The sequence below is a fragment of the Microcebus murinus genome, chromosome 14 (assembly GCF_040939455.1).
Source record: "Microcebus murinus isolate Inina chromosome 14, M.murinus_Inina_mat1.0, whole genome shotgun sequence".
Classification (NCBI taxonomy): Eukaryota; Metazoa; Chordata; class Mammalia; order Primates; family Cheirogaleidae; genus Microcebus; species Microcebus murinus.
In genome coordinates this window covers 3,981,691-4,007,349 of record NC_134117.1, presented here as the reverse complement: position 1 = coordinate 4,007,349, position 25,659 = coordinate 3,981,691, and the positions used below count along the sequence as shown (strand labels likewise).

Genomic DNA, 25,659 nt, shown 5'->3' with positions numbered 1-25,659 from the left:
GATGGCTCTCAGAGAGCCCCAGGGCTCGGTTCCGGCCCTTCCGTCTGCGATCTCTCTCTCCAGGGACTGGTGCACCCTGTGGCTGAGACAGGCCCGCTCCCCGCTTGTTATTCCTGGGCCCTGTCCCTTTTCACAGTGTCCCATAGTTTTCACCTGATAGTAAATTAAAAATTAAACTTTTAACAATAAAGTGACGTTTGCATCAATGAGACCCAGGAAGGGTTCGGGCGACGGCCCGCCTCGCTCCTGCCGTGTTCTCATGGCAGGATGGAAACACCTGCAGGGAGCAGTCTCTCTTCCACAGTGACTGAGTCTGCGAGGTGACAGCCACCCTCTTCTCTCTTCTCCCCTCCCTGGCCTAACGTAACACTGGGGACACTTCCCCTTTAAGGACAGCAGGCAGGTTAGAAGAGAAAAAGTGCCCCGGACATGACGCTGACCCCTTCCTGCCTCCTGTCATGGTGGGAGAGGTCCTTGAGCCCGGGCTCCCGCTGGCCACGAGCTGCCCCGGCCCCTGGAGCTGTGGCCCACGCCGTGGCCCGTGGGACGCCGCTGGTCGTCACAGTCAGCGGGAAGCACGCGGAATGACAGGTTCTGTGTTCTGAGACATCTGCGGGAAGTAGAGGGCGAAGAGTTTGCCCATAGAACTCAAGAGAACAGTCTCAACTCTCGTCCCTCACACGCTTGGGCATTTATTGTACGGTGTGAACCTACACCTGTTTATTTAAACTGTTTAAGTAACACTTTCTGAATTTTCGTTAAACTTGTGGGTGAGGAATAAACTAGAAAAGGCAAAGTAACAAAGTGACAAAGTTAAAATTTGTTGTCATTTGCACAAAATATTTATCAGCATTTACCATCTACACTGGGGGGGGGGGGCTATAATGGTATCACTGACCACACAGAAGCCAGAAAGGAAAAACAAAACAAAACAAAAAGCTGCTAAGAGAACGCCAACACCCGCTGAGTGGCTAGTAGAACCCGTGCCCGAGGAGGAGGAACTGAACGTGCCTTGGCTGCTGCCCCGGGAGCACGACTGTGCCTCTAGATCAAATGACTGTTCTCAGTTAATTTCGCTCACCTTCAGTTCAAAACTTCGTTGTGCCCTTACAGAAGATGAAGTGAAGGCTGTTTATGCTCCCAATAGTAGAATAACTTCATAAACCATCACATGATGCCGGTTTTATATTAGTGTCATTTTCAGTGACTTTCAAACAGAAAATTAGTTTACTCTGATAGTGGTTTTATTATTTTTTTCATCCGTTTCGTGGAATCCAAGAACAGCTTAGAATTTCCTTCTGCCAAAGGTGAAACCTTGACTTAATTGCTAATGTCGTTAGACATGCAATTGATGATCATATGGGTGATAAAATCATTTGCGTGCAAATTAGGAACACAAGTATATAAATGCTGGAGAAGCTCAGCGTTTGTGGTAAATGTGTTATGCTTGGATTTGATTGTGGTGTGTACATCATTTGTAATTGCATCCAAACAAACTGGATATGTTATCAGTTAAAACAGAAGCTATGGATGTCAAAATTTATAAATAGTTATATTAATACATATATAGAGTAACTAAATTGCTAATTCATGGTCATGAGGCTGATGCTGAATTTTCAAAAATACTTCAGCTTGGTAGCATGCACTTTCTCTCCACTGCTCACCATCAGTTAGATTTTAGAAATGTTTAGGCATTTGGAGAATTACTTTGTAAATCAACCTAAGTGTCCAAAACAAAGATGGTGAAGTTTTCTGCAAACAAGACCCTAAATGTTGGCTGCATTTAGTTCTAAACTAGTTGTAAATATATTACAGAAGAATTCAACAAATAGAGCACCAACACACACACACACACACACACACACACACCCCAACTTTTGAAACTTTTATAGTATTACACTTATTGAAAATAGCCAGACGTGGTGGCTCACACCTATAGTCCTAGCACTCTGGGAGACCGAGGCAGGCGAATTCAACAAATAGAGCACCAACACACACACACACACACACACACACACACCAACTTTTGACTTTGAAACTTTTTTAGTATTACACTTATTGAAAATAGCCGGACATGGTGGCTCACGCCTGTAGTCCTAGCACTCTGGGAGACCAAGGCAGGCGGATTGCTAAGGTTAGGAGTTCGAAACCAGCCTGAGCAAGACCCTGTCTCTACTAAAAATTGAAAGAACTTAATTGACCAACTAAAAATATATATACAAAAAATTAGCTGGGCATGGTGTCGCATGCCTGTAGTCCCAGCTACTTGGGAGGCTGAGGCAGTAGAATCACTTAAGCCCAGGAGATTGAGGTTGCTGTGAGCTAGGCTGACGCCACAGCACTCACTCTAGCCTGGGCAACAAAGTGAGACTCTGTCTCAAAAAAAAAAAGAAAACAAAGGTTATGAACAAGAAGACATTAAAATTTATTCCTACAGGAGCAAGGAAGGAATAAAGCGAATTGAATGATGAAAACTCACAAAATGCTAATTTGAAAAAATTGCAGGCAATTTTATGAAAAAATTAAAATATTAAGGACATATAAAAATACCTTAAGAGTTAAATATTAACAGATAAAGCTAGGAAAGTAGATGTGTACTGAGAATATTCTGTTTACATTCTCATTTTTATTAATAGATAATACAAAAATGCTTTAAAAAATATTGCTGTAATGGCAATACAGATATGTTAATTTGTTTTTTAGAAAGCTTTTTTTTTTAATTTTTAAAAGTAGTTTGTGAATAGGACCCACTTAATAGGCTCCCAGTTTAATAAAATCAAATCCGTGTTCAATACGTGTTTTAGAGAAGCATATAACTTTGTTTCAGCACCCTCCTTCACTCTCAGAGGGGTCCTGGTTTGGGTGAGAAATTCTCTTTAAGTGCAGTGGCATTGAAACCTGAGTGCAACTCCCAAATCGTTATCCCCTGCTTCTCTGTGAAGGAACCTCATCTGTTTCAGAATCAAGAGCAAAGGAGCCGCAGGTGCTGGCCATGCAGGTGACGGGTTTGGCTGCAGAGGGAAAACACTACCCTCTTGGAGCTGCAGGGGGCAGTGTGGTCCAGCCCACTGCTGGACACCCAGCCAGCTGGAAAGTGCAGGGTCCCTGGGGGACAGGAGGGGTCCTTGCCCTCAAGTGTCCTGAGAGCCCCAGTCATTGGGGCAGGCAGGTGGGGAGGAAGTCGGGGGCTGAGAATGGGGAGGGGGGCACGAGAGACGGCCTCTGCCCTCGGGCAGCTAGTCTAGAGCCCAGCATCCAAATCACCTTCCCCAGCCCCAGGTAGTGTGGTCCCAGGGAGGAAGGCTCTGTCTCAGGTTGCTCAAGGTCAGAGGCTGGTGGGATCCAGGATAGGGAAAGGAGGGGGCGGGGCACCCCAGAGAGGGGGGGTCACTGAGCAGGGCTGCGGGTTCAGGGGTGGGGGCGGGGAGATGGGGGAAAATTCCTCTGCTTTCCGTGGCCTCCACCTGCCTCCCAGTCTCCTGCTGGCTCCCTTGCTCTGCCCTGGTGTGGCGACTTCCTTCGGCTCCTCTCCTGGAGCCTCCCTCCCCGGCAGCCCCCTGCAGCCTCGCCCTCACCCTGCACCCTCGCCCTGCACCCACTGCCCACTCCTCCCTTCCTACCAAGCCCCAGACGCAACCCCCGTGGGCAGTCCCCCCTAGCACGTCCCACTGTCCTCTGAAATTCCACACGTCATCTTCACTCCAAGGACAACAGGACGTTGCTCATAGGATTGTGATGAGGGCTCATGAGGTCATTTATCTCAGAACTTCAGGAAGCTCATCATACTTCACAGGAGATCTGTAAATCACAGCTTGCATTTTGGCTTTACGTTCCAAGTTAAAAGCCATCTTTATCCTCAAACTGGAGGCCGACCCACCCTGTCTCAGCTGATGAACGGGGCCTCTCCCGCTCCACACCCCAAGGTGGAAACCCCAACACCTCTGGCACCCACACCCGACTGGGGACCCTGCCCAGCCCCCTACTCCATGCTCAGACCAGTGCACCCCAGATGTTCACGAGCATGGGAACCACCCGGGAATCGTAAGAGGCGGCGGGTCTGGGGGGCCTGAGACTCTGCATCTTCTCCAGCTCCTGGGCCACTCTGGGCAGCAACAGCCTCCCCTGTGCAGAGCCGAGGTCTGGCCTCCAGGCTCCCTCAAAGCGTCGCTCACGGCTAGGGTTTGCAAACTCCAGTCTGTGCAAATGGTTCACCCTCCACATGTTCAGATTTCCTGCATCTGGCGCTGGCCCCAGGAACGGGCATCTTCCCTCAGCACCTCCAGCAGTGCTAACAGTGAAAGTTGTTGACAGGACCGAGCCTGGCCCTACACGGCATTCCAGGGCCCTCGCGGTTTGGCCCCAACTGTCCATCCTCACTCGTCTGGGCTCTGTCACACTCCACAGGTGCCGCAGACCGAACTGTGGACTGCCAGGGTGACGGGGCCTGCCTGGACTTCCCTCACGCGTCTGTCCCCTGGCCCGTGTCCCCTCCACCTTCTCTTCCAAATGACGCTGCACCTCATTTCTGGGGAAGGGCTGCCCTGGTGGAATCACTGTCCCCCACCCTGTTCCTTGGCGCTGTGGCCTGGCTCCGGAGCGTGGCAGGGGGTGTCGGGATGGCCAGCCGCCACCTGTCCCGACCTGGATGGGTAGCTGCACTCACCTGTGAGCTCCAGGGCTTCACAGCCTGCATAACCCGAGTAGTTGCCCAATGAAGAGTATTAAAAAGGCACCCTATGGAATAAAAAGACAAATTTCTAATCGAGTTGATGGCTGATTGACTTTTGAGAGGAGTAAAAATAAAATCTGCCTTGTCAAAAATACCCTATTTTGATCATCTCGGTTCTGGAGATCACACATATTTCATGCTCTACGTACTTAGCATTTGGTAGGCTCACAGCAGACACTGATTAAATACAAATGCTTAAATTTTTGCATGGCTTTAATTTCTGCTTCCAGCGTTATTTTTGTTCGGATGTGTGCCTGTGCCTAGCAGGGAGCTTGCGCGAGCCCTTGAGAGCGAATGGCCAGGGAGGGGCGCTGTCCTGGGCCTTGGCATAGAAATAGGGCAGTGACAGGACAGGTTTAAATGCTGCCAGGGTTATCGCCCTCTGCTGGTCACATTGGAAAAGCCGCCTGGCGCTCCGAGCAGCGCTTCAGACCTGGGTGCCCCGTGGATGAAGGAGATGGTCTCTGTCCTCCTGGATCAGCGAGGGTTTGGAGAGGAGGATTGTCAGATTAATGCATGAGATGAGGAAAGATGGTTCAACCAGGAATTCTGCATCTCTGGAGTTGGATTAAACCATGAACACTGCCCAGTGACTCTGTAATTTACTCGAGCATATTAAAAGTATCCAGGCCAGTGTGCAATTGGATTTTAAAAAACAGCGTGTGGCAACGTATGCAGAGCCGCCTGTGCAGGGCAGGACAGTCTCCAGTGGTCCTGGGTTCGCATCCCGGCCCCTCCACGTCCTGCAACCTGGCTCTGGGCCAGTCCCCCTCCCCCCAGGAGCCCCCGTTTCTCAGCCCGAGCAGGGAAAACACCCACATAGCGGGCCCGGCACACGGTAGGTGCTCATGCAGGGAGAGCTCTCTGTGTGTGTAAGGCTCACTGCATGCATCGGAAATGTATATTTTGGAAATAAAAACGAGGAAGGAAGTAAAAGTGCTGATTGCCGCTATCATAGCTGTTCTGGGCTAATTGTTATAATGTGCTCGTAATGGTTTCATCTTAATAGTGGCGATTACTGGAAAACAATGAGGGTTTCTCACGCTCATTCGGATGCCTTCTCTAATTACGAGCATTAGTGTTCACCATGCGAGCAGCCCCAGGAACGAGTGTTTCTTGGCCTCGGCTCTGAAACGGGGTCCATTCGCATCCCCAAGGGAGGTGCCTGCAGGGAAGTGCTGTCGGTGGGGACGGGGTGCCCCAGGCTGACCTTGGACGGGGCTCAGTGGGCGGGAAGCGGGAGGGGCCGTACCTTTACTGCATGTCTGCACTGTCACCAGCATAGCTCCCTGGGCAGGTACCACCGCCCACCCTCGCCTGCCGGTGAACTTCTCGTGAGGGTTTCTGTGCCACTAAGGAGTCCCTGTCACCTTTACTGATGACCTAAGATGTTTTGGCAAAATGGAGCTCCATGTGGGAGGGGGAGGTGACCGCCGTGGATTCCACTTTGCAATCTGGGTCTTCTCCAGTGCATCCCCCTCCCCACAATAAGTGCTCACCTCCATCTCCGGGTGCCCAACTGGCTCTGTCAAGATGAGCCAGGTGTGGCCCCCTTCTCGGAGGGGGCTGACGTATGCCTCCCCTGAGAGTCTGGACCCGAGTGCAGTCAGATGCGAGGTCAGGTGGAAGCTGCCAGAGCCAGTGCGGGAGTGTAGGGGCAGCGGAGAGCCAGAAACTGTCTCTGCTGGGTGATGAGGCACCTTCCAGGCCTGGGCAGCTACTAGGCTGGGCTTGAAGGGATGACATTCCCCAGGCAGAGAGAGGAGAGAGAGGAGGACGAAGGAACAGAGGTGTGGAAAGGACAGTGTGGCCAGAGAGCAGGGTGCGAATGGGAGGTGGGATTACCCGGGGGAGTGGGGGACAGACAGACAATAAAGGGCCCAGGATGCCAGGCTGAGTCACCTAGATGTGACTTCTGCCAAGTGTCATGGGTCTGGGACACTCAGCAGGGGTCTGGGACACGATCACTCTGGGTCCAAGTCCCTGCCCAGCCCTCACTAACCATCAGCAGAGCTGGGCTTCTGAGCTGAGGTCCCCTCCTCTGAGTGTGAGACACCCTGGTGTCGAGAGGTCCAGTGAGGTGACCGGGAACGTGACAGCCAAGCTCTTGCTCAGAGGAAGCCCTGGCACGAGTTAGCTCTTCCTCCCCCGTAGTCATCATGTCGAGGGCTGCTGGGCGCGCCCCTGAGCCTGTCCCTGCCTCTCCCCAGGTGCGCCATGGAGCCCTTCTGTCCGCTCCTGCTGGCGGGTGTTAGCCTGCCGCTCGCCAGGGCTCTCAAGGGCAACGAGACCACCACCGCGGAGAGCAACTGGACCACCACGACCTCAGGTAAGGACCCGCCGCCTCACTCTCACCTGTCCTGGCCACTCCCCTGCTGCCACCGCCTGAGCTCCTGGGAGTGTTCGGCGGAAGGGGGTGATGGCCGGGGGAGGGTCAGAGGAAAAAGGTGTAGCTGACCTCCTCAGTATGCTTTTAATATTTCATGCCTATAAAAACAGGCAGGCTAAAAAGGCTGGCTGGGTATTTGGTTGTTCAGCAAAGCTTAGTGCTCCGGGGGTGACAGATGTACACCCCTTGCCGGGGGTTGGTGTCAGCCTTGGTGAGAAGCGGGAGAGCAAAAAATCCCATTGTGCAGAAAACCAGCCATGAACACATGTGGACTAGACGGGGGAAGTGTAAACGCTGACATGACGGTCGATGATATTAATTAAGAAATTATTGTTAATCCTTTAGGTGAGATATCAGTGTGGTGGGTAGGTTTATTTAAAGTAAACGAGAGTCCTTACCTTTCAGGGGTGCGCGTATTGTGAAGTCTAGGCATCACTTAGGAAAGAGTGCATGGGAAGGAGAGGGCATGCTGGAACAAAGAAGAAGAACATTGGGAGGCAGATACCCAGGAGAGGAGGTTCATTATTCTATTCTCTCTCACCTTTTGCATATTTTGAAAAATAAAAAAGCAGGCAGAAAAGGAATACAGTGGTACACATGCAACTACGTGCACAGTGAAAGAAGCTAGACACAAAAGGCCACATATGATCCTATCCATTGGTAGGCAACGTCCGGACAGGCACGTTTGCAGAGAGAGAGAGTGGATTAGTGTTGCCTGGGGTTGGGGTCGGCATGGGCTGTGGCCACCGACAGGCAGGAGGGATCTTACTGGGCTGATAGAAATGTTCTAGAATTGGATTATGGTAAGGGTTACACAACTCTGTGGCTTTACAAAAAAAATCATTGAATTATACACTTAAAATGGGCACATTCAATGATATGTAAATTTTACCTCAATGAAATAAATACTATGCAAAGTTAAAAGAAGAAAGAAGGGGGAAGGAAGAAGAAGAAGAAGAAGAGGAGGAGGAGGAGGAGGAGGAGGAGAAGAAGAAGAAGAAGGAGAAGGAGGAGAAGGAGAAGGAGGAGGAGGAGGAGGAGGAGGAGGAGAAGGAGAAGGAGAAGAGGAGGAGGAGGAGGAGGAGGAGAAGAAGGAGGAGAAGAAGAAGAAGGAGAAGGAGAAGAAGAAGGAGAAGAAGAAGGAGAAGAAGAAGAAGAAGAAGAAGAAGAAGAAGAAGAAGAAGAAGAAGAAGAAGAAGAAGAAGAAGAAGAAGAAGAAGAAGAAGAAGAAGAAGAAGAAGAAAGAAGAAGAAAGAAGAAGAAGAAGAAGAAGAAGAAGAAATAAGAGTGAATGCTGGGTTCAGATTCCAGCTCTACCACTTATTGGCTGAGTGACACCCTGAGTAACTTACTGAACCTCTCTGTGCCTCAGTGTCCGCATTTGTGAAGCGGAGGTAGGAGTAGTGCCTGCCCCGGGCAGTGCTGTGAGCACTGAAGAGATGACTGCACTTGAGACACTCCCTGGAGTGGAGAAGGACTCACAGTATTGGCCAGCCCTCGCTGTGGTTAGAAGGAACGTGTCTCGGGTGGCCGGTGACCTGGCCAGTCTCCTGCTGCCCAGAGAGCTGGCTCTCCAGTCCCCCCTGTCTGCCGCTTGGCTGCTGCCTGGCACAGAGAGAAGCCGGGGTCTGCCTGGGCGAGGGTTTCCTGGGCTCCTCGTGCCTTCCCTGCAGGCACCCAGGCCCCTCCGAGGCTGCCGCCGCCGCCCACGGGAGCCTTAGGAGGAGCCCGTGTCCAGCAATGGCTGGTCCCTCCCTCTGCACCGGGCCGGCGCCAGGCCCTCCCCGCACCCCTGCTCCCTTCGCTTCCCCCCTGTCCCCAACATGCAGGGACCTAATGCTGGGCGGCCTCCCTGGCAGGGTGTCGCTTGGTGTGTTTCCCCAGAGAAACAGAATGGGTAGGATATGTGTGTGCGTATCCATATCCCATGTACACATGTGTTTATTACAAGGAGTTGAAACTTATGTATTTATACCATATATACCACGTTTCCCCGAAAATAAGACCTACCCACAAAATAAGCCCTAGCAGGATTTTTAAGCATTTGCGCAATAGAAGCCCTACCCTGAAAATAAGACCTAGTGATGGGCGCGTACGCAGCGCATCTGCACAACCCGTGCATTTGGTCGCGGTCTCGGAGAGGGAAAGAAGACCAGTGGCCCTTCTCATCCACCCCATGGAAGCTCTAGTGCTCCACATGAGAGATTGGGGCCGATGGTTCTAAAGGAAACAGAGTCTCGAGAAATTCAGGACGGAATTCAGGGTTTGGAGAGTTAGGATGATGTTCCAGAAGAAGACGACTTAACTCTATTTGAATAAATGTAGATGGTTGTACCGTACTTAAAAAAAAAACACACACACACATCCCCTGAAAATAAGCCCTAGGATGTCTTTTTGAAGAAAAATAAATATAAGACCCTGTCTTATTTTGGGGGAAACATGGTAATGTAAGGAGATGTAAGAACATATATATATATTTATTATCAGGAACTGGCTCGCACAGTTAGGGAGATCGGCAAGTCCAGGACTTGCAGGAGCCGGGGCTGACACGCATCCGAGATGAGCCGATGTCACAGAGTGGAGGGGTCGGTCAGGAGACCCCTCCCTGACTGGCACGGGGCTGCCTTTTGTTCCACTCAGGCCTCCAGGGATTGGAGGAGCCCCCACACACACACTGGGAAGGGCAATCAGCTTTGCTCAGGGCGCCAGTTCAAATATTAATCTCATCCACGACACCCTGGCAGGCACACCCCAAATAAGGTTTTAACAGATATCTAGGCACCCACGGCCTAGTCAGGTTGGCACAAGAAAGTACGCATCATACTTGGTCACAGCAAGGCTTAGGGGAGACAAAAGTTATTAACATCCGCCTCCTTCCAGAAAACCCTTGTTAGAAAATGCTTAGAAGATGGCACCATGCAGGCTGGGTCAAGGGTTCATTCAGTCCCCTCCCAGCCCATGGGCCTCACATGGTTTTCTGACCCTGAACAAATGTCCTGCGAATGCACCGTTGGGCCCAAGAGGAGGGAGGAAGCCAAGCCCCCTCGCTGGCAAAGCCCCCGGCTAGGAGAGCGGTCGTCAGAGTCCACCCACCTTTTCCTCCTCACGTTGAAACTCCAAAGAAATCCAAAACCACAAAAAAAGGAAGGCCAGAAGCTGCCAGCAAATGCAAACTGCGTTCCCCATGCCGCCCCTTCGCAAGCCGGCCTTCCAGGTGGGGTCACTGGTGGTGCCCAGGAGCCTGGGACCCTCGAGACCCGGGGACCACGAGCCCCTGCGCTTGGCGGAGAGGAGCGGGGCTCTGCCGGCTGGCGCCCAGCACCTGCAGGAGGCTCAGTGAAACCTTCCACCCCACAGTCGCGGCCTGTCCTCCCAACACTAGCCGACTGGCCGTTTACGGGGCCCTGGCAAGCCGCCCGGAGGCACCTGCTCACATCCAGGAGCCTGACGGCAGAGCGTGCGCCTGCCCAAAAGTGGGAAGGATCTGCGGGAGCTGCACGGGCTCTCCTGCAGGGGGCGCCGTGGGCACTGTCGGGATGTCCGCCCCACACCTGGGGCTCTTCAGTTTATTGGAGAACAAAGTCATTGGCTCATAATATTGCATGGTTGGGAGGGGGTTACTTTCAGGAAGAGGGGACCGTCATGTGACCTCAGCACCCAGAACAGAATCGCGTGTGAAAGTCAGCTCGGCTCAGCCTCTGTCGGGGCCTCCCGGCTCAGCCGCAGCTGCTGGTCCCATAAGCCGGAGGGAAGCGGGTCTCGGGTCTCGGGCTGTAAGTGCAGATGCTGCTTTGGCTTAGAATTCTGGGGGGCGAGGAGCCCGACCCTGGGAAGCGCTCTTCAAATGGTCGCCTGATCCCTGAAAGATGTATGAAGTTTCATCTGAGAGGATAACACGTTGCCACGACCTGCCAAAGCAACAGGAAATTGTTCCATTTGCTCATTGAACACAATGTATCCAATATTCATCAGGACACAAAGAATTGAAGGTAAGTATTTACGAATTATGTAACAAAGTGTCATTATTCATATTATATAGGAAGAATTCCTAAAGGCCAGTATGTGAAAGAACACAGTAGGAAAATAGGGAGAGAATATGACCAGGAAATACAAATATCGAATGAATTAGGTTTCACTAATCATGAGAAAAATGCGTAACCCTCTAGAAATTAGAGAAATGCAAATTAAAATGACATTACCATTTTACCTATCAGATTGAACAAAATGGAAAGAATTGCCAATACCCATGAGCACTACGGTGAGCACAGATGTTGCAATCTTTGGGGCTGGCAGTTTGGCAATTCTACGGAAATGCTGGTGAGACACACAAAGACAGATAAATAATTTGCAGAATTGTAGGTAATAGTAAAAAGGTGGGAAGCAGCCCTAAATGTCCATCCCATTTGGTCTACCTGGAGACTGTGATTACACAGAATGAGGAAGCTCGTTGGGACGGTCGTGGCAAGTCCCCAAGACAGGCAGCGGATGAAACGGCAAGCCGCGGAACGGCCCGATCCTGCGTGTCGTCTGTTTTCTTCATATTTAACATCGCTATATCAGGATGCATCTTAAAGTTGGTAGCTCTTCACCATTATAATTAGTATCTTTTTTCCTTTCATAGTGGTTCTTAAAATAACTGTACTTCTTACAATCCACGAAGCCTCAGATGAAATGAGAGAGTAGTATGAATCTATTTATTTGCCAAACCTACATATTTATGAATGTAAATTTATAGGAGAAAATGTCAGGAAAAATACACTGCAATATTTTAACTATGTTTAACTCTTGGAAAGAGACAGGGTTCCTGAAAATTGAAAATCCTAGGCTTGAGGGTGAGTTGGGACCTTAAACCATTCATTCCCACACCAACGCTTGGGTGAACTGCCTCTTGCCAACGTGGATATTCTCTGTCTCTGGGGGTTCCTGGGGGAAGGAAGATTTGGGGTGAAGGCGGGAGAGGAGAGGAGGGAGGGACAGGAGGTAGGGACACAGTGAGAGCAGCTGTGGTCTGGGGCAGAGACAAGGTGGCCCCTGGAAGACCAGGCTGCTGATGCGAGCTTGGGCACAGGGCACTGGGCGGCCACACTCCAATCAGGTTGCCATTCTCCCTTTCCTCCCAACGCACACACAAGCCTAAGATTGTCAGTTTTCAGGGCCGGAATCTGTGTAAGCAAACACGCACACATACACACACATACACACGGCATCGTGGGGGTCTGTGCTTTCAGGCATAGGCAGGAGAGGAGCCCAGGGACTTCCTGGAGGAGGGGGCCTTGGAGGAGTGGGAACATTCTGGTGAGGAGGGGGCCATGTGGCAGGCTGGGAGGGGCAGGAACGGAGCCAGACGTTGGGAGGGCAGGTGGGGGGTGAGGGTGCCAAGACGCTGCCGGTGCTCATCGGAATCTGGGCATGTGGGGCAGGGCAGGTCTGGGAAGCCACAGGCCACAGGCCTGCTCTCGGGAGCAGGGCGGGGGTGTGGGTCCCTGCTGGCTGAGGACGGCCAGCCTGGCAGGTGTGCAGGGCCGAGCCGGACCGAGGGCAGTGCCTGGTGACGCTCGCCCTCCGGCAGGTGGAATGGGGAGCTAGCAGCTCTGGAGGTTGGTCACAGCATGCCAGGCCTCAAGGCCCCGCCCTGCCCCAGGGCCACGCAGCTTCCCCTGCCTCAGCCGCTGCCCACGCCGGGCCTGGAGCTGGGCTGCGCTGACTCAGTCCCCCAGCATGGTCCCGGGTCCGAGCAGCGAGCAGCTGCACCTCCGCCCTCCTCCGCCTCCCTGGGGGAGAGCCAGGAGCCCTGCCTGCTCAGGACGCCGGGCAGCTGGGCCAGCAGGCCACAGGAGGGTCTGGGGGACTCGTCCCTGTGGTGCCTTCCCCAGGGGCCTAGGACAGTTCACCCCACCCACTCCTCAGTCCCGGTTTCTTTCTCATGTCAACAGCAACATCAAAAGCTGTCCGTCTGTTAGTTCGTGGGGATGGCGCAACCACTTTGCAAACTCTAAAGTGGGGTTCTGCTGGCCAGGCAGAAGGGCTGATGGACGGGGACTGCTTTGCAAACTGTAAAGTCCGTGCCACCCGGCGTCCTTTCCCCCTGCAGGCCCTGGGGACCCGGGCACTGCCCAGCCGCTGCTGGCCTGGCTGCTGCTGCCCCTGCTGCTGCTGCTGCTCTTCCTCCTGCTGGCCGCCTACTTCTTCAGGTAGGAGTGTCCCCGGCTGCTGACTTGCCCCGACCGGCTCGGAGGAGGAAATGAGCCTTCTCGAGGCTGCGGGGCGTGGGCAGGGCAGAGAGGGCGGCCGGGCAGCTGGGCGGGGGACGCGGGTCTGCCGGGCCCCGTCGCGGCTCAGCCATGACCAGCAGGAAGAGCTTCTCCCGGCCCTCCTGGTGGGTATCCCGGTGCGGGGGCTCTGGGCTCCCTGGAGACCGAGCCGTGCTGAAACCTAACGCGTCTTGTGCCCCTAAGGTTCCGGAAGCAGAGGAAAGCCGTGGTCAGCGCCAACGACAAGAAGATGCCCAACGGAATCTTAGAAGAGCAAGGTACGCACAGTGCTCTCCGGGCCGGGGCTCGGGAGAAAATAGGCTCTTTCCTAGCAGGCAGCGGGCTGTGTTCTTTCTTTCACACTTAAAGTAAAGTTTAAATTCCTTCAGCTCTGCCACCGTCACCTCGATCTACCTGGTATCATGCTGTCGTTTATTTATGACTGTAGAATTTCACTATTTCAAAACTTTACTTTTACTTTACTTAGAGGCTTATTTCCCTCTGGTCTGGAACAGATGTTTGAGACATTGTGTTTGTGGCTTTTTTGGAGAGACTGTTCACATCCTGTCGTTTTCACGGGCTTGTGACATGCACGCTTTTCAGTGAGCCTTATGAGCACGTTAGACGAGACTGAGTCGCAAACCCTTCCACCGAAATCGCACTGTTTCAGGGTCAAGCTGAAAGAAGGGGAACTGCTCTACTAACGTCTTCGCAGAGGATCAGAGTCAGCTGGGGGCATTTCCAACTTTTAGACTCAAAGTTCAGTTTCTAACGTGCGAGGGGTTCTTGCACTCAGAGATGGCAGAGGAAGGTGGACAAGCAGAGGCTTTAAGAAAAAGGTTCACCCCCGTGACTACAGCTTCCTGTAGTCGGCTTCCTACCTCCCTGTCCCGCGGTTTGGGGGAACACATGTGAAGACAGACTTCAAATAGCATTTTAAGGCCGACCCTGCGGTCGTAAAGAGAGTATCAGCAAAACACCGAGCCGAGACGCAGCTTTGGAGTGCTTGGGGGACCCGTGGCCCCGGTTACATGGCAGTGTGGCCCCAGGTGCCACCTTCCTGCCCCGCTCCTACCCTGCACGTTGCCACAGCGGGGCGGGAGGGAAGAGGGCGTGGCAGGCACGCAGGCCCCGGGCACTCATTCTTCCCCCGCCTGTCATCGGAGCCAGCCTTGGGCGAAGCTTTTGGCCGGGCTTCAGAACGGCAAGGCTCCGCAGGTGGGAACAGGCTCTTATTTTTTGCAAGTGTGCCAGCCAAGTTATCACGTTCACCTCGTCACAACCGGCTCATTCCGCAGGAAGAGAGAGGCACATGCCGGTGACTTCTCTCTCTGAGCTGGTGGAGGCGATTGGTCCAGGCACTCCCTTGAAGCCTGTCCTCCTTCTCGATGCTTCTTGTCCCCTTCCCCAAACAGGGATGGTTTCTCTTATTTCCCTTGGAGCTTATGGGGTTTGAAGAACCAGGGCTGATTATTACAAGGAAAGGAAGGCCGCCAGGGACTCCTGTCCTAACCGATTTCCGGACTGCTCTGAGCTTGCACCCAGAAACTGTAATTGCTCTTCTCTGTGTCCAAACCTGGAAACCTGAGCTGGAACACGGAGCCACCTCCAGTCCTTGGTGGAAGGAGCAGGAGCTGCGGGAAGGAGAGGCGGGAGGGAGGGTGGCCGGATGAGTGGTCTGGGTAGGGGACAGACTGTCCACGATGAGGGGACCAGGTAGTGCCGGACAAAGGGACGCCCGCCCTTTGATGACACGAACCTGTCACAGCAGGCAGACACTGGGATTTAGCGGCTCAGGCCCGGCTCAGCGGTGGCCTTGCGATTCGAGAGGGCCGTCCCTGCCTGCAGCCTTGCCACGTCCTCAGAGTCGGCAGTCAGTTTGGTTACTGGGCCTCCCGGCCAGGAATGTGACTAAATGGCCCCATGTCTCTTTCCGTCCCACAGAGCAGCAGAGGGTGATGCTGCTGAGCAGGTCCCCGTCGGGGCCCAAGAAGTACTTCCCCATCCCCGTAGGGCGGCTGGAGGAGGAGATCCGCCTGCGCTCGGCCGACGACTGCAAGCAGTTCCGGGAGGAGTTCAACGTAAGTGTGGCCGGGTGGCCTCTGCGTTCATGCCCTGTGGGAGAGCCCGAGGAGATACAGCGTCACAGGTGGGAGGGCCCTCCCGGGGACTCAGGACCCTTCGTCGCCGGTGACGCTGGCCCACGAAGCCGCTCTCTGGTGCAAGGCTCCTTCCAGGACAGGTAGTCCTCGTTTGTAAGATGAGACCGTTGAGTGAGAGGTCGGGGAAGGCTCCTTCCAGCTCCGACCTCAGTGTTGAGTTCTAATGTCAATTGTGACGGAAACACTGTTATCCCGATAACGTGTAGGGCCAGGGCCTGAGCGTGGCGTGGTGGGACGGTCTCCTGGTGAAGGCGACAGAGCCCCAGACCATCATAGTGTCGGGGGCTCGAGTGCCCAGCTGGAGCGGGAAATAAATGTCCCTCCTCTGAGCCAGTGCCTCGGGGGCCGCCTCGAGGGGACACTGGCCCCATCTGCCATGTGCATCTGTGTGACGGACGGGTGGGTGATGGGTGGACAGGCAGACAGACAGACAGACACAGAGACAGCCCCAGGGAGTGTTGTCCTGGGTTTTACTGCTCCGTGCTTATCCCCAACGGTGTTTTGAGTTTCGTTTTATGCATCTTCACCGTTTCGTGCATGGCCTTGTGCGAGTGTCGCGCTCGGACGCAGGGAGGTTTTCGGCAGGGTGCTGGCTGGCCCCGGCACATTAGTTAGCCCTTGTGTCGGCTTCCACTGTCCAGGGAGGGGGCACGGGCTGGCCCCGGCACATCAGTTAGCCCTTGTGTCGGCTTCCGCTGTCCAGGGAGGGGGCACGGGCTGGGCCCGTCTTAGTCACCCCCAGCTGGAACGGGAGGCTCAGCCCATGGATTTTGCAAGCAGTGGAGTGTGGTGCAATCGTCACATCTAAGGGTGGCACGAACGCGGCTGCAGATATGTGACTTTTCACAACGAAGCTGCATGGGAGAGAGAAGGAGGGCGATGGCACGCCGACACCGTTCGTTGCTAAGTTTTGAGCACAAGCCTCATCTGCCTTTGTCTTGCTTCCTTTTTATTGTTTCCAAATGTGTCCCCCCCCCTTTTTTTTTTTTTTTTGAGAAATTAGGTCATATTGAAAGATAGCTCCAAGCACTGTTGTTTTGCAATCTCTCAGCTGACAAGAGAAGTTAATTCTCCATTTTCAAATAACTCTCCAAGTTTGCGGCTAGAAGATGTCCCCTCCCTCCTCGTCCCATTTCCCCTCCACACTGAGGGGCTGGGAGCCAGAACCAGCTGGCTGTGCCACCCACTCAAAAGTGGGGGCAGCTCCCCAGGGGGGCTGGGAAGAGGGAGTTGGGGGTGAGGCACTTGCTCCAGGCACAAGGTTTAAGTGGGCTCCATAGTTGGGATGAAAAGCTCCATAGTTGGGATAAATCATATTTTAATGCAATCCTTAAATGTATCAGAATTAATGCAAACCTAATTGTAAATGAAGACAGGATCTGCTGACTGATTTTTTCTGTTGCCTCGAGCTCTGATCTGACCTGTCAACACACATTTACAGATCCTGTCGTTACTCAAAAGTTTAATATTTTGGCCATCACGGATTTTGTAAATTAATTTGGATTTCTAAAATAAATACTGCATTAGATGTTTATTTAATTCTTGAGGTTTGGGGTACCCCTTTAAGTTTTGTGCCTTACACTCCTCACCCCCTGCAACCCATCAGCTAAATACTCTCTGCCCAGTGACGGGGGCGGGAGATGCGAAGGAAGACACGAGCACTGGCGTCGGAGTCTAGACTACGGAGCCTTATCTGCCCCTGGGGAGCCCCGGGTGAGCTGCTGGTTTGCTCATCTCTCAAGGGAGGGGTTGGCCACGCCCTCGGGCCACGTGCCTGCAGCACCCCCCTTCCGAGAGCGCTGGCGCCTGCGCGGCCAGCCCCCTCTTGGGTCCTGAGATGGACACGCGTGGGTTTGGCTTTCGAACCCCTTCTTTCTCTTTTCTTGCCCGCTGGCCTGAGGCCACTCCCACAGTCTTGAAAAGGAGACACAGGAGTCTCGAAGAGGTCAATACAGCTGGGATTGGACATTTATGTTTTCCTGATCCAAAGCTCAGGTGGATTTGACGAGGGTAACAAGGGTTTGGTATTGGGGGCGGTAGTAAGTGAGTTGGATGCTGAATGTTTGTCCCGGCTTGGAGGACTCGGGGAAATGGACTTAACCTGTGCGTCAGTCTCCTCATCTGTGAAATGGGGATACTCCCTCCCCTCACGGGCTTGTGGTGACCTGTAATGAGGTGAGATGACATGCAACATGTTAACCGGTCCTTATCAGGATGAGCTCTGTGGTCTCCGCTCTGCAGTGGCAGAGCCCTGTCCTGCTAGCATCGGCTCCCCAGGTTAAGTCCTGGCGAGTGAGCAGCGCCGTTGGGCCAAGGACACGTCCCCCTGTCCAGGCAAGGTCCTCCCTGCCTGTCCCAGCCACTCACTTCAGGCCGGGTGGCCGACCCATTGATAAGCGCTGGGGAAACGCACAAGGAGGTGTCACCGGGAAAGGTGATAAACCCAGCACAGCCAACAAACCGGAACCATCCCTGGGCCTGCTGGACAGCTCGGGCCCCTTGCAAAGCTGCCCACGCTGGCTCCTCGTCCATGTGCTGCCATCTCCCAGCACTGCCGGGCGGGGGGCGGGCAGGGAATGGGGCACCTGCGTTCATGAATGAAATCTCACCTCCAGCACACAGCAAACCCGCTTTGGACAATCTGCATAACCGACAGTCAATCGCAAGCTGTTTATCAGTCAGCTGCTATGTGTGAGGCCGAAGTGCGCTGCTGCAGAGCTTGTGGGGTGCCAGGGGCCCCCAGCGTGCCCCTGTTGCCACCTGTACAGCTCTGAGACTCGGGAACCTGGCAGACCGACAGCCGAGAAGGTGCCACCCAGTGGGCGGGGCTGGTATTCCGTGTGCGGGGCACAGAGCCGGGTGCTCCCCTCACAAGTTCCACCCTCTGTGCAGCTGGGCAGCGCTGCGCCATCTCCATGTCTGACTCTCCGGTAGCTGCCAGGGCCACATGGCTGGGGGTGTCACAGCCTAGTCCGTCCTCACCACTCGGACTGCTCCAGGGAGACGTCTCAATTTCTTTTCTCTCACCCTTTAATAGACTTCAGTTTAGAGCAGTGTTAGGTATACAGAAAGTGCAGAGGGCCCACGTACCCCGTGTGTCCCCTGCACACTGTGTCCCCTGGCATTTGCCCCGTGCACTGGGGTGCCGCGTTAGTCACGGCGCTGGTGCAGTGCCCCTAACTGGAGACCGCACTCAGGCTCTGTGGGTTTGACACACACGCAGCATCACGAGTCCACCAAGCATCACGCCTCCTTTGTGTGTTCGGCACTGGGGTCGAAAGCTTTGGAGGGTAGAAGAGAAGACTCTAGGTTGTTACCACAAATGCAATGTTTAGGTTCAGTCAAGAAGGCCAGTATTAAGACAGCTCCGAGGAAGACTCAGGAGCTCCCTGGGGAGTAGGTGCTGGTGGCTTTGGACGAAGCTGAGAACCACCCTTGACCTTGGGGAGGCGCCCCCCGGGCGGACCCTCCACACCGGGCACGGCAGAGCCTCAGCCTGTGGCCATGGGGTTTGGTGGCCCCAAAGCAGAGGAAGGAGGGTGGCCTGGGGTGCCTGCTGCGAGCACCAGCTGGGTGGGGCTCTGTCTGCAACTGGAGACGCTTCCTGCCCCGGAGAGGAAGGCTCAGGGCACCCATGGGTGGCAGGCCAGGCCCTGACCGCAGATGAGCCACCCCCAGGCCACGTGGCTCTGACCCAGGGCCCACCGTGAGGCCAGCCCCACTCTCTGGGGACTGACGGGGACGCACAGATGTCTTCCCTTTTTCCATGCTTGAAGGAGTGAGTGCCCTCCCTGTGGTCCGGTTGCCTGCGGCGGCTGCAGCCACACTGCCTGGCCCCCACCCCGTGTCTGCTCGTAGCCCACCAGGTGACCCTGCCTTGCCGTGGCTTTCTGTGTCCTCATCCACAAAGCCGGGTGATCCTAGTGTCACCTACTAATAGGCGGGTTGTGACGGCTGGGGCACATACCCAGCTCTTCCCCGACGCCTGGCACGTTGTGAGCACTCGGTAGATGTTAACGCTTGGTGTGGAATCCCAGCGGCCACAGGGTCCAGCCAGCGGTCAGGTTTAAAGACTCAGGTTGAAAAGCCCTTCACACTGTGCCCCGGGGCGCTCACCTGGGCTCACCAGTGAGCAAATGCACGACGGCTGGGGCAAACCAAGAGTCAGAGGTCATGGCTGCAAGCGGCGGAGAGAACCGGAAGTTAGGCCACCGCGTGTGCACCCGCTGGTGCTGCCTGCTGGGGCGGGGTCCCTCGATCCCTCTCGCACCCCAACCTCCTTGTCTGAGCGAGAGCGGTCGGTCGGGGTGGTGCTTCTCAAACGCTGCGTGCGCCCAGTCCCCTGGGATCCTGGTGCCGTCTGTGCTGGTCTAGGAGGTCTGGGGGTGGGAGGGGGCGGCGTCTGCACTTCTGACAGGCTCGCTCCCAGGCCCCCCAGCGGGGGTCGCAGAGCACAGTTCCCTTCCCCTCCGCCCGTCAGCCCAGTGCCGAGGTCAGAGCACCCCTTTCTAAACCCTGCACGCACCTGTCCCTCCCTGCTCCTCAGTCTCCTGGTTCGGAGCCCCGTCCTGGCCAGTCCGTACCAAGCTGTGGGGCACCTGTCCTGCCAGGACCCGAGGGTCCTGAGCTACGGTGGGACTGGGCGGCAAGTCTCTGCCTTCATGCGCTTAGGGTCCGGCCTGTGAGACCGAGCTGTTGGCTCAGAGACAGAGAGCATTCTGAGGACAGAGGGTCTGTGTCCCGTTCATTCTCTGCCCCGTGCCTGGAACGGGGCCCGAGACAGAGCCGGGCCGTGGGCGGGAGGCAGTTTGCTCAGAGACTAACTTTCCCAATTGCTGTGCTCAACAGGGAAACTGAGGCAAGCGCGGTACCTGGATGCATCACCTTTATGCTAACTCTACGTTTCCTTCCAGTCATTGCCATCTGGACACACACAAGGGAGCTTTGAACTGGCAAACAAGGAAGAAAACAGAGAAAAAAACCGATATCCCAACATCCTTCCCAGTAAGATTTTACTTTTTTTTGGCATGATCGATGTCGTCTGCACCAAACTCAGCATTGCTTTGCAGCTCCCTGAGATCCTGACATTCCTGGTGCTTGGAAGACTGCTCAGCTGGGGCTCTAGAAGGTTCCTGCATGGCCTTGGGCACCTTTGCTGCTGGCGGGTCTGGCTGCAAGGCCTGGGCTGCCGGGGGACAAGCAGGGCAGGGTGCTGCCTCCCTCATGGCCATGGCTCCCCAGGGCCCCCTGTCGGACTCGGGCCTGCTGGTGGCCCCGAGCAGCCCCCTCCCTCACACTCAGTGCTCTTGGCCACAGGCGCCAACTCCTCTGAGTTGTCTGGGGTCCTGGATTGAGGACAAAAATGACAGAATAAGAAACCTGTGGGTGGCCGAGGCGGGAGGATCGCTTGAGCTCAGGACTTCCAGACCAGCCTGAGCAAGAGCAAGACTCCGTTTCTGGGTGTGGTGACTTGGGCCTGTAGTCCCAGCTACTCAGGAGGCTGAGGCAGGAGGATCGTTTGAGCCCAGGAGTTTAAGGCTGCTGTCAGCTATGATGATACCATAGCACTCTACCCAGAGTGACAGAGGGAGGCTCTGTCTCAAAAACAATTAAAAAGAAACCTGTAGGGGCTTCAGCAGCTTCATGGGAGGGCTCAGAACCACCCCAATTTAACCCCAAAGACGAAAGGTGGCCTTGGGCTGGTGAGTGTGGGCGCGGGGTGGCAGGGCCAGGCAGCTGGCAGGCGGGTGCCGGGGCTACCGCAGGGCAGGCCGTGTCCTGGGGCGGCTCTCACAACCCACCTCGGCGCCCAGCCAAACCCGGAAGGTTCTGATTCCCCTTTGCAAGAGCTGACCCGGGAATGCTGCGCCCTCCTTGGCCCCACGTGGGCCCTCCCATAGTGGGTGCTGCCCGTGGGCTCACAGAGTGGCAGCCTGCAAGGGCTCCACTGAGGCCGGCTTCGAATCCCGAACCTGAGGCCTCCCCCTGCTCCACGGGGTCGCCCCTCCTGGACAGGGCCTCCATGGGACAGACGAGGCTGGCTCCTGGCTGCATGTTTAGGGTTTGAATTGAGTCCATCTGCTCTGTTTGTCAGAGAAGCTGTGTTGTACAAATTGGGGTATCTGGAAATCAGCATCAATGTTTAATTTAATTACTTACCTTAATTGATGAGTTCACACTATGCCTTGACTTGGCGGATGCAAAGCTTAAGGACCTGCCCAGTGCCAGCCCTTTCCTAGGTGTCTGCTTCTCTTTCAATCCCTAAACCCTTCACCCCCTAAAGGGAACGTTTCCGTTGTTAGTCAGTACTTAGGGGGGACCTCGGCGGGAGCAGGGTCAGTGGCCAGGTGTGGGAATGATCTACACCTGGGCCCTCCTCCCCTCCCCTGGGAGTCCCCACCTGCAGCAGGCCGAGCCTACTCCGCCCTCCGCAGACCTTCCCGAGCTGTGTCCCCAGCGTGTGCGACGGCTGCTTTCCCCCAGCACACAGCGAAGCAGGACTCTGAACAGGCCTTTTCAGCTTCCCGTGTACATTCTGTCCCCACCTCCCTGCCCAGGGGCGCCACGCCCGGGGAACTGGCAGGTGCTGGCAGCCATCAGGGCCGGGGGCTCTGCCGGGACGTGGCGTGTTTCTCGTTGGTGGGACGATGGGCTTATGGAATGGTGGCCTGGAGCCGTTGTACCCTGGCAAGGACCCACGGGGTGGCGTCGGGAGGGCTGCAGGCTGCAGGGGCAGTGTGTCGGGGGCCCTGGGGCCAGGATGGGTGGGCTGCACCCTGGGCTCGGTGGGGGGCTCTCAGGGCCGCTCCCCAGGCCCAGGCTGCCCCCCGACTCAGATTCCAGCCTCTGCTCTTACTTGGGGTGGGGCTGGGAGCGGGGAGGGGGGGACCCAAGTTTGAAACCCCATGCACCTTCCCTGCCTTTCCCGACCTTCCCCAAGCCCGGAGCAGGTGGTACCAGATTCACAAGCTGACCCTGGGCCGGGAGTCCCGTCCGTCTGTGTCCCGGAGGCCCCGGAGGACAGAGGCCGGGGCGCTTTGGTTGTCAGGCAGGCGGGACTTCTGCCCGAGGAAAGGCACCGTGGCCGGGTGGCAAGCGAGGCCTCTTTTCTGGGAAGATGCCAGCAGCTGATAATTTTAGGAAATAATGTTGTGAAAGTCAAGTGTGACTTTTTAGAAAAAAAGAAAACAGGAAGCTCTTAGAAACGGCAGGAGTCTAAATCGAACCAGAGGCTATTTTTTACCCGCTCTGCTCTAGCTGTGCTCGCCGCTGATGATTCCAGATTGTTCTCAGCTGGTGCCACACGTGTGCAGCCTGCGCCGTTTTCCCCGAGCAGAGGGTCCCACGGCCGGGTCCAGGGCTGCAAGTTCAGGGTGTGACCCCCCCGACCACCCTGTGTGCCCCGCCCCCCAGCAGCGAGGCAGCTGTGGCCCCGCAATGGGGGTCCCAGGCCTCCCGCCCGTGTCCCCCGACAGCCTTCCAGGTGAAGGTGACAAAGCCACATGTGCCCGAGGCCCTGCTGGGCTCCCACCACCAGTGCTGGGGACCAGGAGAGGGAGAAAGCTGGGACAAGGACGGAGGATTACCCCTCCAGTAATAACCCGATACAGAGGCACCGAGGACCCCGAGTGCCAAAGCCTGTGCCCAGGGCTTCCTCCCATGCCCGGGCCACTTGCCCATCACATGGGGGGGGGACGTGCCCAGGGCCCCTGAAAACATTCTCGTTTCTTCTACAATCAGAAAAAGTCATAGACGCAATCCAGCCTGGATTACAGTCACCTTCTCACCGACTACTAACAGCCTAAAATAGCATTTGCCGTTCGCTATGGAGGAAGCAGCCCCTGCAGGCAGAGTGGCTGGGCTACGGCGGTCACCACGGAGCCCGGCGGATGATTCCCGACATGCGTGTGCACACACATACACTAGACATACAAACATGCCATGCACACACACACAACACAACACACACACACCATGTACACATACCGCACACAACACACATACACAGCACTCTGTGGTCCGCCCTCCCACCAAAGCCCCCTGCTGTGAAAACACATTTCTTCTCCTCTTAGAAGCCTATAAGGCCTAGTGGAATGTCTTGTTCTAAAACACAAACGTGGCCGGGCGTGGTGGCTCATGCCTGCAATCCTAGCACTCTGGGAGGCCGAGGCGGGTGGATGGTTCAAGGTCAGGAGTTCGAGACCAGCCTGAGCAAGAGTGAGACCCCGTCTCTACCAAAGATAGAAAGAAATTAATTGGCCAACTAGAAATATATAGAAAAAGTTAGCCGGGCACGGTGGCGCATGCCTGTAGTCCCAGCTACTCGGGAGGCTGAGGCAGGAGGATCGCATGAGCCCAAGGAGTTGGAGGTTGCTGTGAGCTGGGCTGACACCACGGCACTTTAGCCTGGGCAACAGAGTGAGACTCTGTCTCTAAATAAATAAATAAATAAATCAAACACAGATGTAAGCACCCTTCCCAAAAGATGGCTTCTGATCTGATCTCCGTTACCGAGTAGAAGCATGGACAGGGAGCTTGTCCGGACGCTATGAGCGAGCCCCTGGCGGGGAGAGCAGCTCTCCTGGCCGGTCTGTGGCTGTGTGGAGAACGCGAGCGCTCCGCTCTAGTGCACAGCTGAGCACGCCTGGGACCAGCGGGACGACGAGCTGTTTTCTCTCAGTGAATTGCAGTGTTTGCCAGGGAAACACCCTTCCGCTACCACCTACCCCGCCACATACACGCCACACGTGTGCACAGTACACGCTATGCACATGCCATACTGCTGTACACGTACACACACTCGCACACGTGCAGACGTCAACGCCCCCCCCCCATAGCACCACGGTCTCCGTGGGAAAGCTGAGGCAGCAGGCCCCTTCCACCCCTGTCCCCGTGGGAGACCGGCTGCGTGGTCCCTGGGGCTGGTGCTGTGGACGCACAAATACGTGCAGCGCGTGTGACGCCTGGTCCTGATATCCTGGCTTTCTGGGTTTTTCCAGATGATCATTCTAGGGTGGTTCTGAGCCAAGTGGACAGCACCCCCTGTTCCGACTACATCAACGCTTCCTACATAGACGTAAGTGGGCGGCGTCCCTGTCCCCGGCCTGCGGGACGCGCTCGCCGGGCCATGTGGGGGCCGGGGGTGAGTCGTGACCAGGGGCACTTTCTCCTCTGGGGCAGGAGTGCAGAGTGTCACAGCCTTTCCGGCTGTTTGGCCCCAAGCACGGAGAGCATGGAACCGCCCTGGCTTTTCGAGCCAGCGTCCGCCTCTGGGAATCTGTTCTCCAGAGACAGAGATGAGCGCGGAAGATGCTCGTTACGCGATTGTTTATATCACTGACAAAATAGAACAGGAGGGGTCCAGTTAAACAAATTGTAGTTTATGGATTCTTAGGAATCCATGTTACTTGGTCTTTAAAAGATCATTTAATTTAAATTGTAAAATTCTCATTAAAAATACAATATAAAAATTTGTACGCATTAACCCAATCAGAATATACAAATGTCTGTGCATCTGCTTGTCTGCATGGCTGGGCAGGTATTCACAGAAAAAAAGAGCAGTGAGGGAACATAGGAAATTGCATTTGTTATTTCTGAAATTATTGGTGAGGTGTTTTTTTTCTTACTTTTCCCTGTGTTTTCCAAATTTTGCATGGCGAATATGTGTTCCTTTCCTAACAACAGCAATAAAAAAATTCTTTCAGCAAAAATAACACGGAAAACTTACAAATCTGATTTTGTTTCTCCAGGGTTACAAAGAGAAGAACAAATTCATAGCAGCTCAAGGTAAGCTTTTTATTACGTTAATTTCTGAACATAATTTTGGTAAAATGATGTGAATGGCTATTGTTTCCTTATTTGTATGCCAACAATACCAAGGATTTACATCAGGTTTTTTTAAGGTGTGTTTGTATGCATGTAACAGACATGTTAGATGTCTGTGATATGTGTGGACACACACATGTATTTCCATACCCATGTGATTTAAACACAGGTACACGGTGGCAACTGGTTGCCATCCATCATGCTGATGCTCGCGTTAGATAATGAATGTCTCCCAGCTGGCTGGGCCCTACAGGGGCCCAAGTCTGGGGACAGAGGAGCGAGTAGCTTTCCACATCAAATGCA

General features: G+C 54.7%; 1 protein-coding gene and 1 long non-coding RNA gene across 7 annotated transcripts in view; one reads left to right on the top strand and one right to left on the bottom strand.

Annotated features, from left to right (window-relative positions):
• Window positions 1-25,659, top strand: part of PTPRE (protein tyrosine phosphatase receptor type E) — a 144,422-nt gene that overhangs the window by 97,007 nt on the left and 21,756 nt on the right. For 5 of the 6 annotated variants that reach the window (XM_020280765.2, XM_076009705.1, XM_076009706.1 and 2 more), the window contains 7 exons: window positions 6,940-7,058; window positions 13,210-13,309; window positions 13,574-13,647; window positions 15,314-15,450; window positions 20,445-20,535; window positions 24,531-24,607; window positions 25,281-25,317. In XM_020280765.2, the coding sequence (XP_020136354.2) occupies window positions 6,947-7,058; window positions 13,210-13,309; window positions 13,574-13,647; window positions 15,314-15,450; window positions 20,445-20,535; window positions 24,531-24,607; window positions 25,281-25,317 (628 nt within the window). In that variant the 5' untranslated portion in view covers window positions 6,940-6,946. Of the gene's footprint in view, window positions 1-6,939; window positions 7,059-13,209; window positions 13,310-13,346; window positions 13,495-13,573; window positions 13,648-15,313; window positions 15,451-20,444; window positions 20,536-24,530; window positions 24,608-25,280; window positions 25,318-25,659 lie in introns of those variants that run through there. The other variant, XM_012781397.3, reaches the window with a different exon arrangement.
• LOC142875414 (uncharacterized) lies at window positions 17,488-19,631 on the bottom strand. The gene is made up of 3 exons (XR_012922769.1): window positions 19,499-19,631; window positions 18,141-18,559; window positions 17,488-17,696 (listed from the first exon to the last, which is right to left on the bottom strand). It is a non-coding gene; the product is annotated as an uncharacterized LOC142875414 (long non-coding RNA).